General features: G+C 25.8%; 9 protein-coding genes across 9 annotated transcripts; 6 read left to right on the top strand and 3 right to left on the bottom strand.

The window, feature by feature from the left end:
• Positions 1–7: 7 nt before the first annotated feature.
• Positions 8–1,697, top strand: T551_00623 (UTP glucose-1-phosphate uridylyltransferase; the record flags this gene model as incomplete). Its single annotated transcript, XM_018372889.1, has 6 exons — positions 8–88; positions 130–225; positions 296–372; positions 418–637; positions 679–881; positions 923–1,697. The coding sequence occupies 6 exons, from the start codon at positions 8–10 to the stop codon at positions 1,695–1,697; spliced, it is 1,452 nt and encodes a 483-aa protein (XP_018230632.1).
• A 280-nt stretch (positions 1,698–1,977) lies between these two features.
• T551_00622 (uncharacterized protein) lies at positions 1,978–4,560 on the bottom strand (the record flags this gene model as incomplete). The annotated part of the gene is made up of 1 exon (XM_018372888.1): positions 1,978–4,560. One exon carries the CDS (start codon positions 4,558–4,560, stop codon positions 1,978–1,980), a length of 2,583 nt encoding a protein of 860 aa, XP_018230631.1.
• Positions 4,561–5,010: 450 nt separating this feature from the next.
• Positions 5,011–5,974, bottom strand: T551_00621 (uncharacterized protein; the record flags this gene model as incomplete). Its single annotated transcript, XM_018372887.1, has 5 exons — positions 5,011–5,262; positions 5,317–5,402; positions 5,445–5,669; positions 5,710–5,829; positions 5,875–5,974. The coding sequence occupies 5 exons, from the start codon at positions 5,972–5,974 to the stop codon at positions 5,011–5,013; spliced, it is 783 nt and encodes a 260-aa protein (XP_018230630.1).
• Positions 5,975–6,235: 261 nt separating this feature from the next.
• Positions 6,236–8,053, top strand: T551_00620 (rRNA-processing protein BFR2; the record flags this gene model as incomplete). The annotated part of the gene is made up of 11 exons (XM_018372886.1): positions 6,236–6,260; positions 6,313–6,375; positions 6,425–6,527; positions 6,578–6,856; positions 6,899–6,971; positions 7,014–7,088; positions 7,130–7,228; positions 7,268–7,383; positions 7,426–7,694; positions 7,737–7,902; positions 7,945–8,053. 11 exons carry the CDS (start codon positions 6,236–6,238, stop codon positions 8,051–8,053), a joined length of 1,377 nt encoding a protein of 458 aa, XP_018230629.1.
• A 590-nt stretch (positions 8,054–8,643) lies between these two features.
• Positions 8,644–10,816, bottom strand: T551_00619 (Hsp90 cochaperone STI1; the record flags this gene model as incomplete). Its single annotated transcript, XM_018372885.1, has 11 exons — positions 8,644–8,799; positions 8,847–9,110; positions 9,157–9,200; positions 9,245–9,422; positions 9,465–9,585; positions 9,634–10,001; positions 10,044–10,229; positions 10,274–10,422; positions 10,468–10,520; positions 10,567–10,691; positions 10,736–10,816. 11 exons carry the CDS (start codon positions 10,814–10,816, stop codon positions 8,644–8,646), a joined length of 1,725 nt encoding a protein of 574 aa, XP_018230628.1.
• Positions 10,817–10,986: 170 nt separating this feature from the next.
• Positions 10,987–12,080, top strand: T551_00618 (DNA-directed RNA polymerase III subunit C34; the record flags this gene model as incomplete). The annotated part of the gene is made up of 4 exons (XM_018372884.1): positions 10,987–11,175; positions 11,217–11,287; positions 11,326–11,545; positions 11,592–12,080. The coding sequence occupies 4 exons, from the start codon at positions 10,987–10,989 to the stop codon at positions 12,078–12,080; spliced, it is 969 nt and encodes a 322-aa protein (XP_018230627.1).
• A 336-nt stretch (positions 12,081–12,416) lies between these two features.
• On the top strand, positions 12,417–14,124 carry T551_00617 (uncharacterized protein; the record flags this gene model as incomplete). Its single annotated transcript, XM_018372883.1, has 9 exons — positions 12,417–12,468; positions 12,522–12,565; positions 12,605–12,636; positions 12,685–12,762; positions 12,807–13,118; positions 13,165–13,254; positions 13,299–13,518; positions 13,565–13,845; positions 13,896–14,124. 9 exons carry the CDS (start codon positions 12,417–12,419, stop codon positions 14,122–14,124), a joined length of 1,338 nt encoding a protein of 445 aa, XP_018230626.1.
• Positions 14,125–14,288: 164 nt separating this feature from the next.
• Positions 14,289–14,996, top strand: T551_00616 (uncharacterized protein; the record flags this gene model as incomplete). The annotated part of the gene is made up of 5 exons (XM_018372882.1): positions 14,289–14,436; positions 14,481–14,599; positions 14,641–14,724; positions 14,767–14,862; positions 14,907–14,996. 5 exons carry the CDS (start codon positions 14,289–14,291, stop codon positions 14,994–14,996), a joined length of 537 nt encoding a protein of 178 aa, XP_018230625.1.
• A 436-nt stretch (positions 14,997–15,432) lies between these two features.
• On the top strand, positions 15,433–16,918 carry T551_00615 (uncharacterized protein; the record flags this gene model as incomplete). The annotated part of the gene is made up of 3 exons (XM_018372881.1): positions 15,433–15,502; positions 15,545–15,600; positions 15,647–16,918. The coding sequence occupies 3 exons, from the start codon at positions 15,433–15,435 to the stop codon at positions 16,916–16,918; spliced, it is 1,398 nt and encodes a 465-aa protein (XP_018230624.1).
• Positions 16,919–16,990: the final 72 nt, after the last annotated feature.

Here is a 16,990-nt window from a genome sequence, read left to right as displayed (position 1 = left end):
AAACGCAATGAATGAAGTAAAAACAAATGGAATATATACTTCTAATGAAGATAAGCAATTGTTTTTTGAAAAAACACCAACAATAATGGTGAGTTTTATAAAAAAATAGAATTTAATCTGATAGAACAGACGTTTAAAGATGCATCAATGAATATTTCATCTATAGCAATGAAGAACGAACTTGATAAGCTTTTAAGTACAGTTAAAGATGAGGAGCGTTTGAAGGTATAATACTTTTATGTTTTTTGTCAATTGCGGCATAAACATTATTGGATGAATATCTGAAAAGTTATAGTTTTTTAAAATGGAAATTGACAATTTTTTTTCTCTTTTTAACAGATATTTAATGAATAAAATAGAAGAAAAAACATTGTATGTATTTTTTTTTTCTTATTTTGAGTTTATATTTATTATTAGACAATGGGATAGAATCAAAATACCTAATAGTGAACAAGTGCTTGAATACAGTAGTATTAAGGAGGCTGATAAAAGTTCTGTAAGAGTTCTTCTTGATAGATTGGTGGTTTTAAAGCTTAATGGTGGTCTTGGAACTACTATGGGGTGTGTTGGACCTAAAAGTATTATCGAGGTCCGTGAAGGACATACTTTTCTTGACCTTACTGTTAAACAAATAGAAGTATTTTTCATAATATTTTTATTTTTTTAACAAAAATATAGTATCTTAATAAAAAATATAATGTTAATGTACCATTTGTCCTTATGAATTCATTTAATACAGACGATGATACCAGTAGAATTATTAAAAAATATGAAGGACATAATGTTGATATTATTACCTTTAATCAATCTAGATACCCTCGAATAAGTAAAGAATCTCTTCTTCCTATTCCTCGAATGTACAATTCTTCTATTTCTGAATGGTTACTACTACTTCATACTTATATCTATATTAATATTTAAGGTATCCTCCTGGTCATGGAGACTTGTTTGAAGCCATTTCTAATACAGGTTTACTTGATAAATTGCTTTCCCAAGGAAAAGAAATATTATTTGTATCTAATATTGATAATCTTGGGGCAGTTGTTGATTTGAATATTTTGCAATATATGATTGATAGTGACTCTGAATATATAATGGAATTGACAGATAAAACGAAAGCAGATGTTAAAGGTGGAACAATTATTGATTATGAGGGTAAAGTTCGTCTTCTTGAAATAGCTCAAGTACCTCCGGAGCATGTAGAGGAATTTAAGTCTATAGAAAAGTTTAAATATTTTAATACTAATAATATTTGGCTTAACTTATCATCTGTTAAACGTGTTGTTGAAAATAATGAGTTAGCATTAGAAATTATTCCAAATTATAAAACTCTTTCAGATGCAAAAGGAAATACTGATATAAGTATCATCCAGCTTGAAACTGCTGTTGGATCAGCAATTCATTATTTTAAACGTGCATGTGGTATCAATGTTCCTCGGAGTCGTTTTCTTCCTGTCAAAACATGTTCAGATCTTTTCCTGGTTAAATCAGATCTTTATTCTTTACATAATGGTCAACTTATTATGGATCAGGTTCGTTTTGGGGGGGTTCCGCTTATAAAATTAGGAAGTCATTTTAAAAAAGTTAGTGATTTTCAAAAACGAATTCCATATATTCCAAAAATTTTAGAATTAGACCATCTTACTATGACTGGCGCAGTTAACTTAGGAAAGAACGTTGTATTAAAAGGGAATTAAAAAATAACATATAAAGTCTATCTAATATAAAAATAGGTACAGTTATTATAGTAGCAAGTGATGGTCAAAGTATAGATATTCCAAATGGATCTATACTTGAGAATACTGTAGTTACAGGGTTAGAAATATTTGTTTATTATTTATTTCATTGATAAGATTATAGAAATTTAAGACTTTTGGAACATTGACTGTATTATGCAATTTAAAATAGTTATACATTTATTCATCAGCTATTGTACATATTATTTTAAAAAATTAAATATTTTTATAGACTTAAATTTTATATTTGACATGCATAAATTACTCGATCTACTAAATCTATTCGTGTAATTTTTATTTGTATTAAATCCCCTAAATTGTTATGAAAATAACCGTTGTTGTTACTAATTTTACAATTGATACCAAGCTCTTTAATTATTCCAGTTACTAATAATTTTCTATCTTGTATAGACCATACCCATGCATGAAAAGGAGAAAGAGTTTCTAAACCTATTTTTAATAATAATAAACAAACCCATAATTTTGTTGAGCTTTTTCCAAAATTTTTTAAAGTTTTTTCTTTAAAATACCATAATGGTAAGACAGAATCTAAATACTCTTTAGAAAATGGTAAATTTTTGTTTTCTTTTCCTTTAAGAGATGCTTGAATTTGCCAATGAGTAATTAAATCAGAATAACGTCTCAAGGGTGATGTCGCTTGAACATAATGATTCAAAGCTAATGATGAGTGAGAATTTGGAGATGTTGAAATTATAGTTGGTCCTGTATAATTAGCTAACTTTAATCCATCTTCAAGATTTACTCTTCCTGTTTCGAAATTTCTTTTTTCAAGAATTTTATTATATTTATTGAGATATTGATGTTTTAAAATTATACTTTGAGATCGAAAAGGAACAGGTAACTTTTTTTCAACACAATACTTAGCAGCAATTTCTCCTGCTAGAATCATCATTTCAGCCACCATTACTCGTGTTGGAGAGTCCAATAGATCAAATACAACATTTTTAATATTTGGATAATTCTGAAAAAATTGAGGTTTATTTGTTATGGAAGTAAAGTAAGACCCTGTATATTGTAATTTGACATTGGCAGATGTTGTAGAATATTGCCAAAAACCATTTGAAATTCTATATCGTAAACGAAGTGTTGAAATTTTGTAAATATCATCTAAATTCTTTTTATCCAAAAAATTTGTTTGATCCATTTGCCGTTTATTTGATTTAACAATTGAGTTATTAGGAAATTCTGTCGAAAAACAATAGGATATATCTTTTAATGAAACATTAAAAACATTATTATCTACTTCATCATAAGAAAATTTTTTGATATTTGAAATCCATGCAGGTGATATTTTAAAGTCTAAAATACCACCATTTTTATCAAGTTTTGCACTAAATGTAAGAACTGAATGTTTCTCTAATGGCGAACCTAAACAAAAAGAAGAAGAAGTTAAAGAATGTGGCAACATATGGTATCTTTTTTCAGGAGTAAAAACCGTTGTAACTAATTTTGAAGCAAAATTTGAAATATCAGAATTCGGTAAAACAAATGCACCCGGATCAGCTATATGAATATGTAACCATATCTCATTATTTGATTTTTTTTCTATTGAAATTCCATCATCTAATTCAGTAGCTTCGGAATCATCCATTACATATACCGGGAGTTGACCAAAATCATATCTTAAGTTTTCAAGATTATCTTGTAATTCAAAATTTTGTAATTGGTTTGGTGACAGATTTGATTTATATGTCATTTTCTCAAGTAATGTATCTATAACTTTAGAAGTACCGAAACCAGGAAGTGAAAGGCTTCGATCAAAACTACTATAATTTTCCCAAGGCGCCCAAACGCCAATTTCTTGCATAAACAACAAAGCACTATCCCTATCTAAAATATTGCTATACATCCCTGTGGCTTTAAGAATTTGCGGAACAAATGAAAGATATATAGAGTTCTGAAATTGTCTTTTTTCTAAAAAATACTGTTTCATAAATTTAATAAATAGTAAATCTGTTTCTGAAAAAACATATTCTTCTAAAAGTATTATATTTTGTGTAGCTTGTGTAATGGATTTTTTTTTTTTACGATATACTTTAATAATTTCTGTCATTTTTTGTGTAAAATGTATAAATTCAGATGATTTAATTCGAATCCAACGAGAAACTGTCTCTATCATTTCAACTTCATTCTTTGGACGAACTTCGTATTTATTTAAATATAAATGGTTACGGGAATCCATAACATAATGATAAGGATCATTCGCTAATAAAGTGTGTAATGCGTATAAATGTGTAGGATTAGGTTTTGATATTCCATACTCTGAAAGACAAAGATCCATAAGATCAACATAAGTATGTTGATCTGGGTCTGGATGATGTAATCGTTGATAAAGATTGTCAGATTTAATTAAAAAATCTTTATAAAAATAATGTGACTTTAATTTGAAATCACGAAGAGATTGTATTATATTTCGAGAAATCATATTATCAGAGAACAAATAACCATTTTTTATATTTAAATTTGAGAGTTCTTCACTAGAAATATTTTTTAAAAATGATGGTATTAAAAATAATATATCACCCGGTTTACAATAAATAACTTTTCTGTTATCAAGAAGAACATGAATTTTATCGCTTGTTGAAATAGCGCCTTGAATTACCACACCAACAACACCATACTCAGATTTTCTTACTTCAACGAGATCACAAGGAGAAATATTATTTAAATAACCACCATCAAAAATATTACCTAAATTAATTATATTATCTGAATTAGTATTTTTTTCATTTTCTAAAATATTTGAATTATTTTCATCTTCATGTTTTTCATTTTGTTTTATTAAGCGATATTTTTCAATCATTTTTTGACGTATTCCGACTTGTAGTTTTTTAGATATATCATTCTTTTGAATCTCTCCATAAAATAATTCTTGACTTTTAGATTGGTCATATTTCTCAAATGCATTTTTCTGTTTTATATTTTCTTTAAAGTATGAATAATATTTTTTAGTAATGTGTATATATGAAATTTTATGATTTGATTTAATAAATTTTAAAAAAGACTTATTTAATTTTTCTTTAAATAATCTTTTTATTAGATAAATTTGAATCATAGAAAAATAGAAGAATTCGCTTTAAAATAAAAATTTCCATAGAAATAATATTAGAAATATAGATATTTTTTTAAAAAAATCGTATATTTTAAATTTCGATAATTTATCAAATAAATTCAGATAAGATTTATATATATATATATTATTAAGGAAAATATATAATAACATCATAAATACAAAAGAATATATATATATATATTATAATTTCTCCCAAATAATATTGGCCAATGTTTTAAATGATAAAGATTGAGAACTACTAGGATCAGCAATAACAGTTGGATAACCTTTTTCGCAATCTTGTACAATGTCTTCATGTAGTGGAATATTAGCAAGAACTTCAATATTCATGTTCTTTGCAGTACGTTTAAGTCCATCAATTCCAAAAATATGTGTATTGTAGTTACAATTTGGGCATACGAATACGCTCATATTTTCAACAACTCCAAGAATCTATTATTTGAAGAATACTTTAATATATATTATATATATGTATTTTATACATACTTTAATATCCATTTTCCGAAACATATTAATTCCTCTAATTGCATCCATTAAAGCAATGTCCTGAGGTGTAGAAACAATAACCACGCCTAAATTTTAGATAAATATGAAGTTAATAATGTAAAATATACCATCTAGAATAATTTGTTGAGTGATTGTAAGTTGTGTATCACCTGTTCCTGGAGGCATATCAATAACTAATAAATCTAATGTTCCCCAGTCTACATCATGTATTAATTGCTGTAAAGCTTTCATTACCATCAATCCTCTCCAAACTATAGGTGAATCTTTGTTTATAAGAAGTCCCATTGACATTATTTTAACACCATAATTTGTCAAAGGAACAAAATGCTTTTCTATTATCTTTAATTGAAATTTATAATCCGTTTAAATTACTTTCTGATAAATAAGGTTTTTCAAATAAATTAAACATTTTTGGTATGGAGGGACCAAATATATCAGCATCCAAAAGACCTACTTTTCTTCCAGAAAGAGACATTGCAACAGCTAAATTTGCTATATTTTAAAAGTTAAATTTTATTGTATATTCTTATAAAATACTTGAAATTGTCGATTTTCCAACGCCTCCTTTTGCTGATGCAACTGCAATAACTTTATTAATTCCATTGATTTTAGATTTCTTTGGAAGCCCATAGCGCATTCTTAAAATTTCATTTTCTGGGATTTTCTAAAAAATATCAATATTATTTAATTTTATTAAAAAATATTATACTGGTATATTTTTATATATTGATTTATTCAAAGAAAAATATCTCTTTTTTGAAATATTTTGTAGTTTATTAAACATATTTATTATAATATTTTTATGTAAATTTTTCATGTTTCTTAATAGAACTTGTCATTTTTATTCGAGCTTATCATAAATGTTTTAAAAAAATCCAAAAATTAAAAAATAAAGAAAATGGTAGAAGTGTTAGAAAAAAAAGGTTTTATATAGTTTTTAAGCAGTTTTATATTTTATAAACTAAGCTTTTATAGAAAATCGGAAAAAAAATAACTGGATAAATGAATTAATTGATCTTGAAAATCCAGCACCTGTTGGTATATAACTTTAAATATATATTTGAGGTTTTCGTAATTAAGTATGTAGAAACATATGATCCTGAAGACATTATTGATGAGAGTCATTTTTTCGAGAGTTCTTCAGATTCTAGTGATATATATACAGGTCGTGAACATTATTTAACAGTAGGGTATTATTTAAATAAATTATAAAATAAAGTTGATTATATATATTTAATAGAAAGAGTAAAATAAGAGATGATGGTATAGTTTTGCAAGATAAGAAGTATTTTGGAAAAAAAACAAATTTAAAAGATTTGTATGATGATTATGATATGTTGGAAGATAAAACAAATAAATATAAAGATTTTTCAGAAGATGATGAGATTTTGAGCTCGTTATCCATAGATAATGATGAAACGTATTCTAATATGGATTTTGATGAATTTTCTGATATTGCTGATGATGCTGAAAAAAAGAGACGTGAAGAACTAAAATCTTTTATTGAAAATGAACAAAAGTAAGCAAGTATTTTTCTTTATAAATTTGTTTATGTTATTAGGGATTTAGTCCAAGAAATAGCAAAAACAAATCAAATAGAGATTGAAAAAGGAAAACACATTCAAGCACAATTAGTAAGAACACTATTTAATGATATATTATAGATTAATTTAAAGAAAATTTATGATTGTCTTCTTGATGCGCGTATAAGGTTGCAAAAGGCTCTTGTGTCTGCAAATTCTCTTACTATAGTATATATAATATATTTTAAAATTAAATTAATTTACGATAGAATCATAAAATTAATGAATTGGATGGAAATAAATTATTTATAGAAGATGCAGAAAATGAGTCTATTTTATTAATTAATTTTTTAACAGATATACGAAAAGTAATAACTAAAAAAAAGAATTATGTTTAACTTATATAGACATTAATCGAAGCAGAAAAAATTAATGTTGATGATTCTGCTTTAAAACAAGAAAATTATCTTAATAATCTTTCACTTGACTTTTTTTATAACGATATTTTAAATTTAGATAAACAGTAAATAGCATAAACTAAAATTATATAATTTATATGATATAGGATTTTAACATGGCAAAATGAAACTTTACTTAAATGGTCTGACAAAGTAAAAACTGCATCTTCTTTTTCTTTAAATAAATTTAACTCATTTCATCAAAATGTTTTGGATTTAATTCAAGAAAATATCAGAAATAAAGAAAAATTCTTAGAAAAAACTTATGTTGACAAAAGTGAAAAAAATGAACCAAAAAATAAAGAGAGATTTGATGATACTGATTTTTATCAAGCATTATTATTAGACTTAATTGACAGACGAATGGTAGACTCAGGTTGTACTTACAAAATTAAAATGAGTATTTAATCTAAGTTAGGAAATACACGAGGAATACGTTGGTCGATATTGAAACAAAAAAAACAAAAAAACAATGTAGATACTAAAGCATCAAAGGGACGTAGATTACGATATCATGTACATGATAAATTGCAAAATTTTATGGCGCCGAATCCTATTAGTTTATGGAGTGATGAACAGACAGAGTATTATTATATTTTTTTGTCTATATAAACTAAAATAAAAAGTAAATTATTTTCAAGTCTTTTTGGGCAAACATCTTCAAATAACCTTACACATGTTTCGAATCAAAATGATATTATTAATACTTCATTAGATCTTAAATGTTTTAGTTAATTATTTTTATAAAAATATAATCTAAAATATCTTTTAAATCATAAAATAATTATGAAATATTGTATCTAATATGTTTTATAATAAAATACAATTTTAATATGATTATTTTTTGAGCTTTTTGGAATAATTCTTTTATAACTGTATTAATTTTTAAAAAACTGTAAAAAATTAACACAATATTATTTTATTTAATGTTATTTATGACTATATAAGAACGTAATAAATATATTTTCTATCTTAATTATGACTAAAATAATAGCAAACCATTTATTATGCTTTTTATTTGTTAATATTTTTAATGTAATTTTATATATTTTAAAATTTAATTTTTAAACTATTATATATATAAATTTTTAAAAATATATTTATTTATAAAATCTACTTAAATATTAATTTTAAAAATTTTGAAAATAAAAGCTAATTTAAACATAAAATTTTAACTAATATAAAATTATATTCATGAACTAAAATATTATTAAAATATAATAAATAGTAAATAAAATTGTTATATTATATTTAACTAATATAATAACAAATATATATTATATATAAAATTTTATTAAAGTATATAAAAACATTGTTTTGAAGAATTATCTTCTTGAAAGTTTAATAACGCCTGAATGAATAAGTTTTTGTATTTTACTGGCAACTTGAGCATTTTTCATGTGTTCCTCTAAAGCTGCTGGATTTTCACGAGCTTGATTTAAAATACTTTGCATTACAGGATCTTGTAAAATTGAAAGAATCTAAAAAACAAATAAGACTAGCACAAATCAAATATTACTAAACTTACTTCAGGATCATTTTGAATTCGCTGTAATGTTTGTTCTTCTGTTTCATTTTCGCGTTGAGCATACATAGCGGACATACATTTTTGTAATTGGGCCTCAATTTCTTTCGCATGCATACCCTTATTATTACTATTTTCGTCTGCTTTAGTTGCTGAATGACACGCATCAATGCATTTATTATATTCTTTCATAGTAAAATAACAAGAAGCTTTACGAATATAAGCCTTTGTGAAATTAGGATCAAGTGAAATTGCTTTTTCGCAGTCCTTTTTTCTTTAATTATTTATAAATTTAGGATGCTAATTAAAGTACCTTAAGTGCTTCAACCATGCTCATAACTTTAATGTACGCAGCAGCTTGGGATGATTAATCCAAAAAATAAAATAAGCGAAATCTTTACCTCTATTTCCATAACCTCTAGGATCATCTGGTGATCTTTTTATCATTTCAGAATACATTTTAATTGCACCACCAAAATCTCCTTCTTTGAAAAGTTTATTTCCTTGTTCCCTTGCTTCGTCTGCCTTATTATGATCAATATATGCCAGTCTATCTTTTTCTTCTTTTATTTTTTCTGCCTAATATATTTAGAAATATTAAATTTAAGTCTTTAAAGAAACCTCTCTTAATTTTTTAAGGATATCAGGAGTTCGGTGCTCTGTAAGAGAAGAGTTAAAATTCTTAATAGCTAACTCATAATTCTCTTGTTTCATATATGCTGTTCCGATTCTTCCAAAAGCTCTAGAAATATTAAAAATATAGATCTTTAAAAAAAAATTATAATAAAACCTAGCGATCAACTTAAAATCGGCAAGAACTTCTCTTCCATATGTAATGGCTTCTTCACAACATTTAATACATTCTTCATATTTGCCATCTTCATAATATGCTGCTGAACAATTCGTTAAATATGTAATATCTTTGTAGATTTCCCATGCTGAAAGATAGTGTTGAACAGATTTTTCAAATTGTCGTTTTTTATAACATTCATTTCCAAGAGCCTTTTCTTTTTCAGCTTTTTCTTTATTTTCCCTTTGAGCTTTGGTATCTTCGTCTTCTTCCATAAGCTCCTGATCGGCTTCTACTTCTGACTCTGAAGACTTTTCTGAAGGCGGAGAATGTGTTTCTTTAGAATCTCCATTAATATGATTAGATGTCTTTAAATTGTTAGAAAAAAATAATTTTATAATGAAAATTACATCTGTGTCTAACCCAAGAAGCAATGGAAGAATTGATGCCATATTTGGGTCATTCAATTCCTGAAAGATAATTCTAGGATTTTCTTGTATTTTTTTAAGTTTTTCCATAAATTGAGGGTTAGACAGAAGTCCTGAAGTTTTTGGATTCGATGCTACTTTTGAAAGAAAATCAGGACTATTTAATTTCTAAAATAAAGTTAGTATAAATCAAATAAAATTATTAATTAAACCATAGCTATCTGTGTAAATGGGTCATTTTTCTGAAAATTTTTCGAAAAATCTCTAGAAATAGATTCTTCAACAGTTTTTAACGCTGCTTTAATCTGCTGATTTTCAGGCTCTAATTCCAATCCTTTTTCGTAAGCATGTTTAGATTCCTCTATATATAAATAAGAATTCATCCAATTTAAATATTGAAATTAACCCAAATTTCCTTTCCCATGTAATGCAACACCTTTCCTGGACCATCCCTTTGCCCTATCCTTTGTAAACCAATATTTTTTCTACTTAAAACTAAATATACCAGTTTGGATTAATTTCTATACATTTAAGTGCATCTTTTAATGCTTCATCAAAGTTTTTAAGAGAAGCATAGCATGCTGAACGATTTGAATAAAGTACATGGTTTCCTGGCTCTAGAGTAATTGCCTAGCTGTATTCAATTTTATTTCCATTTATTTTTTATATCTTACTTCAGTATACATTTTGATTGCTTCTTCATATTTTTTTGCTGAAAAAAGAGAATTTGCCTCTTGGCGTATTTCTTCTGACATATTTTGTTATTTTCTTGCAAATGGCGTTCTATTTATATAATATCTTAGTTTTTTTATATTTAACTAATTTTTAGATTTTTCGAAAAAGTATTTGAAAAATCTAACGATTTAAGTTTAATGGAAATAAAAGTTAATATTTTTAACATATTTAATATTAAGTGAGAAGTAGTATGGTAGATAAGAAGATTTGTTTAGTAGAAACATTAGATCATTTTGAACTTTCACCTCTAGCTAAACATGTCTATAAATGTTGTCTTGAATTTTTGCCTAATTGTGTGACACAAGATGATATTCAGAATATGCTTAAGAATAAAAGTGTTGAAGACTTGGAAAAAATAATTAATGAACTTCTTGGAAAGGTATCTGATTTAATAATTGGCAGAAGTTTCTTAAAAAACAGAGGTTGATAGATGCATTTGTACAAGGAAACCAATTAATATATAAAGCGGTTCAAAAAGATGAAGCAAAAAAGTACTTTTTTCTTTTTTGGAAGCAGCTTATTGATCTAGGATTTCGTCAATGGATGGAGATGAAGCAATGGTATTTAATTATATAAAAGATGCAAGTAATGAAGGTTATATTGTTACTATAAAAGCTCTTGATTTATCTTTATTAGGAATATGGAGTAGGACTATAAAAATAAAAACAAATCTTCATACAACTGTTTTAAATAGAGCTTTAAAAAGCTTAGAATCGAAACAATTAATTAAAGCAGTTAAATCAGTTAAAGTGAATTTTATGTTTTTTGATTAAATATTCTCTAATTTTTGCACAGAATCCTACACGTAAAATATTTATGATTTATGATTTAGTCCCTTCTATAGAACTTACAGGCGGGCCTTGGTTTACTGATCAAGAGATGGATCTAGAATTTATAGAACGATTGCAGGGAGCCTTGTATAAATACATTTTGTCTCATTCATATCCAAAATCACAGGATACTTTATTCTCTCCGTCATATTCTGGATATTTAACTGCCGAGCAAATTCACTCTTGGCTTAAAAATAGTGGGATAACTCAAGTAGATCTTGAGTTGTCTGATGTTGTAAACTTATTGAATGTTCTTGTTTATGATAGAAAAATTGAATATTGTCAAAATGGAACTGCATTTAAGGCTTTACGTAGAGTTAATCATAAAAACATTCATGATTTTACAGAAACTGCATGTGAATCATGTTTAATAAATAATCTTTTTTCTAAGGAGAAAAATACATCTAATAATTTCTGTATTTATTTCCGTTCATGGCTTGATAATAATTTATGATATCGAATATTTAATGACTATATATTTATAAATATGTTTTTATTGAATTGTTAGATTTTCTGTTTCATAAAAGAAATGGAATTTTATTATAAATTTCTGAAAAAAGTATTATTTTTTAATAAATTGTTCTTTGAACATTGATTTTTTCTGTTTTAATCTAACGTATTTTAAAACAACTGATTCGATATACTATTTTAGTAATTGAAATTATTCTTTTATAAGGTTTTTGATAATAAATAAAATTTAATTTGATTACTTTATATAAAAACAAGCTTATTTTTATTGTTTACTGGGCTTTTTAACTCTTTTGTACTAACTTTAGTTTGAAAGAAAAGGATGGGTGATCCTACGTCGTTAAAAAACACATTATTTAAACATAAGAAAAAAGGTATTCAAGCGTTTTTTTGCTCGTTTTTAAACAAGAAAACTAATTTTTTATAGATAAGGAAGATCATGATACTGAAAATTTAGGGCGTGAAGGAACTGTGTGTATATTTTATTTCTAAACATATGCTAATTTATAGAATATTATACTCGGGATTATTACTCAGCTAAAGTATTTTCTTATATTTTTTAATAAGAGAGATCCTTAAATAGTTATTAGGCCTGGGATGGATCTTTCAAGGATAACTTTGCCAACGTTTGTTCTTGAGCCAAAAAGTATGCTTGAACGAATTACAAAGTATATTTGTTTTTTTTTTTTTATTTTTGTGATTTATTTTTTAGTTTTATGTGTCATCCAGAGCTTCTTATGGATCTTCCTCTTATTGATGATCCTGTTGAACGTTTTATTGGAATATGTAGATTTTATCTTAGTGGATGGCATATTCGACCAAGATCTGTTAAAAAGCCATTAAATCCTATTCTTGGCGAGCATTTTACATGTAAATGGGAATTTCCAGATAAGTCTGAAGCTTTTTATATTGCGGAACAAGTTAGCCATCATCCACCTATTTCTGCATATTTTTACATGAGTCCTGAAAATAATGTTAGAATAGATGGTGTTTTAAGACCAAAATCAAAATTTTTAGGGAATAGGTATTAGTAATTATTATTTGTTGGCTGATATCTTAACTGTATGAAGTGCTGCAACTATTATGGAAGGACGAGCTATTTTAACATTCATTAATAAAAATGAAAAATATATTCTTACGCAACCGAATATGTATGCAAGGTTTCTTTTTCTATATTTTCATACTATTATTTAGATTTTAATAGAGGAATATTGTTTGGACGATTGAGATTTGAACTTGGTGATCATAGTTATATTAAATGTCGAAAAAATAATCTTGTCGCTGATATTGAATTTAAAACAAAAGGTTTTATATCGGGTTCTTATAATGTAATTTTAGGGAAAATTAAACGTGAAAATAGTGGTGAAATTTTATATGAGATTTCTGGAAAATGGGATGAAGAAATGTTAATTAAAAATGTAAAGGTTATATACTTTCATACTTAACTTTTTATCTACTTATAGAAAAAAGACAGGAGAAAGTTCCGTATTATTTGATGCTACTAATTCTGCATATACTTCTCCAATTGTTAGACCAGAATGTGAACAAGAAGATCGAGAGTCTCGAAGATTGTGGAGTAAAGTTACTAATGCGATTATTAAAAACGACCAAGATACTGCAACAGAAGCTAAGTCTTCTATTGAAGACATTCAGCGTGAAGAGCAAAAATTACGTGACGCTACTGGGAAAAAATGGATTCCAAGGTTTTTTGAAAAAACAGAAACGGATGATTATATTTTAAAAACGACGATGTATCTACCCATACTATTATAATAAATATTAGTTTATTTAATTATTTTAGAAATTGGACAACACCTGAGGATATTAAGCAGCAAATTGAGGCTATCGTTAGAATATCTGCAAGAGGAAAATCAGTATGTGATCATAATGAACCTTTTCATTCTGATAGAGTAATTCATAATTCATATACACATATATCATCTTCACCTTCATTTTTTACTCAGAAAGCCTCTGATGAAGATGATTTTTATGATGCTATAGATTCATTTTCTATTGATGCTAATTCTTAAAATATTCATATGCTTAGTTTTATATTATTAGGATTAAAAATTTGAAATTTTAATATTATAGATCTAAAAATTGTAATGCTAACTAACGTATTTACTTTAATTTTATATTTTATTTATAATATAATTAATAATAAACTTACTAAAATCTTGTCGTTGGATTTTTGATGCAAACATTTAAACTGCCTAATTATCCATTTGAAAGAATATATATAGCGCTTTATATAAATATTAAAAATTTGAATCATATAAAAGATCAGCTTTTATCTCAAAATTCTGATTTTAATTATGCGTTTATTGATGCATCAACTGCAAGTTTAGAAATAAAAAATAAACTATAATAACCTTTCATTAGATAGTTTCACTCTATCAAGTATTAGCAGCAGTACATAATTCTATTAGGAATTATAAAGAAAATGAATTACAAACTAAGAACATTAATTCTGAGATAGTTTATTCACTATCGCCTACTTCAACTGTAAAATAATCTAATATAAAAATAGTATTAATAATATTTAGATTATAGATGCCTTTGACAGATTTGGGATAACGGATAAAACTGAAAGTCTCATTATTGTTAAAATTAATGGTGAAGAAGAGCAAGTAAAATTGTTTTTTATACTTGATTTTTATTAAAAATTAAAGATTAAAAAAGAACTTGAAAAAATAGTAAATGGAACTGAACTAGAACCTAATGACTTTAATATTAAAAGAATATGTAATATGACGAAAATTCGAATGGTTAAAAGATATCATTTTTAAAATTTTTAATTAATATTTTCAAGAATTATAAATTAGATAAAGAGAGATACAATGATTTAGGAAAGGTTACTAATATAATAATAAGTTCTATGGCTATGAGGTCAATAATTTAATGTTTCCTAATACCGTTTATTATTATCAGTATATTTTATTTTATGTTTTTAGATAAAAATATTTTGGTCAAAAAAATTGCTAATTTTAATTCTTATGAATATTGTATTTAAAAATAACATAAAATCTGTTTTTAGTATTGCCTAGTTAATATTGTTAATTTTTAAAAAACAGATTTAGAAATAAAAAGTTTCAAAAAAGTATATTTTGTTTTTATTGTTCTGAGATATATATTAAATTTAAAATATTTTTTATAATTTTATGATTATTAATTTTATTAATAAATCTTTTGCTTGTAAATTAAAATTAATATAAAAATATTCAATTTTTTTGTCTTTTAAGTTATTTTAAATCCGTATTCATAGAAATATGAATTCGTTTAAATAATAAAAATAATTAAGTTGTATAAAGGTTTTACATTTTAAGAAATTTTAAAGAATGAAAGACGTATTTAAAGGGCCTTTTCATTTTTCTGGAATAACAGTAGCAGAATTGAATGGAAAATTAAGTATATAAACTTTAAAATAATACAGTAATTAATATTAACTAGTTACTTTAAGATCATCCAATGATGCCAAAGGAATGCAAGAATTGGACAAATCTGAGGTAAATTTATTACTGTAAATTAAATGTTTTAGTTTATGAATTATAGATTACATTGTTTCCTGTTTTATCTTTACCATCATTTCTTGAAATTAATCATGTATCTAAAGATGATAATACACAGACAAAAAAAAGCAGTTTATATTATAATGAGATACTTCAGTTGTTTAAATTAGTTTTTCAAACATTTCGAATGATTCCTCAAACTCCACTTGATTTGTTGATTCGATCTGATAGAAGACCGAAAAATAATGCACAAACTCTTATATCTCATATTTCATGGCATAAAATAATACCGATTATTGCACTTTCTCATGTCAAAGGGGCTATTTTTATTTATGATTTTAGAATTTGTTCTTATCTTAAATATCATCTTTCTAGTCCTCCACTTGCATCAATTACTTGTTTAGCATTTTCAAAACAAAATAGATTAGTTGTAGGCTATGATAACGGGCAACTGTTATTATGGACGATGGATTTAAGTGTAGGATCAACTTCAAATAAGACTAAGGCTTATTGTAAACAACTTATTCTTGTAAAACCATCTTGTTTTTCAGATTTTCCATGTGGGTCTATAGCTGATCTTGCATTTTCTCAGACAGGCAGGCAAATTTTCATTGCTACATCAAAAGGTGCATGGGTATATGATTTAATATTTTCTGAAGCTCAAAGAATAAGCTTTTCAAGATGTTTTAAGATAGCACTTACTAATTCAGAATCACATTGTTTTGTAGCATTTGGAACAGAAAACTCTATAGAAATATTTTCATGTTTAAATTCTGGACCAGGTTTAAGATTTTCACCTCCACTTTATATTTCTACTTCTGAAGTTAATAAATTAATTTGGGCATCTGATAATAGAACATTATTTTATCACACTGCAGGGTCACCTAATATTTTAATTATATATATATCACCTGCAATACTAGCAGATACACCTCCTACTAGTAGAAAAATTCCTGCAGTTGTTAGTCTGCAATTTGAATCCAATCGTCCTGAACCGATATCTAATTTTGTACTTAATCCGTCATCTGAACGTCTTGTTCTTTCATTCAAGAAAGCACCATATTTAGCCTCTTTTCAGGTATACTTGGATGCTGTTTTAATAACGAATACTCTTTCAATAGTTTCGCCAATTGGCTTTATATTTGGGCCCAATACAAATAAAAATAATGATATTAGCCTGATTGATATGCAATTTGCGCCAAAATATGTTGGAGGGGCATTATTAGCTACCATTTGGAATGATAAAGTTACATTTCTGCCAATGAAATTTGCCAGCAAAGCAGAAATTGATGACTTTTCCAAAACCAATTGGTAAAATATTGTTTATAACATATGATTATTTGTATACATAAAAAAACAGAATCAATAATTTTAGAAAAATTTCATA

The sequence above is a fragment of the Pneumocystis jirovecii genome (genome assembly GCF_001477535.1).
Source record: "Pneumocystis jirovecii RU7 chromosome Unknown supercont1.3, whole genome shotgun sequence".
Lineage (NCBI taxonomy): Eukaryota > Fungi > Ascomycota > Pneumocystomycetes > Pneumocystales > Pneumocystaceae > Pneumocystis > Pneumocystis jirovecii.
The sequence above is the reverse complement of the archived record's forward strand: the minus strand, read 5'-3'. Positions and strand labels throughout refer to the sequence as shown.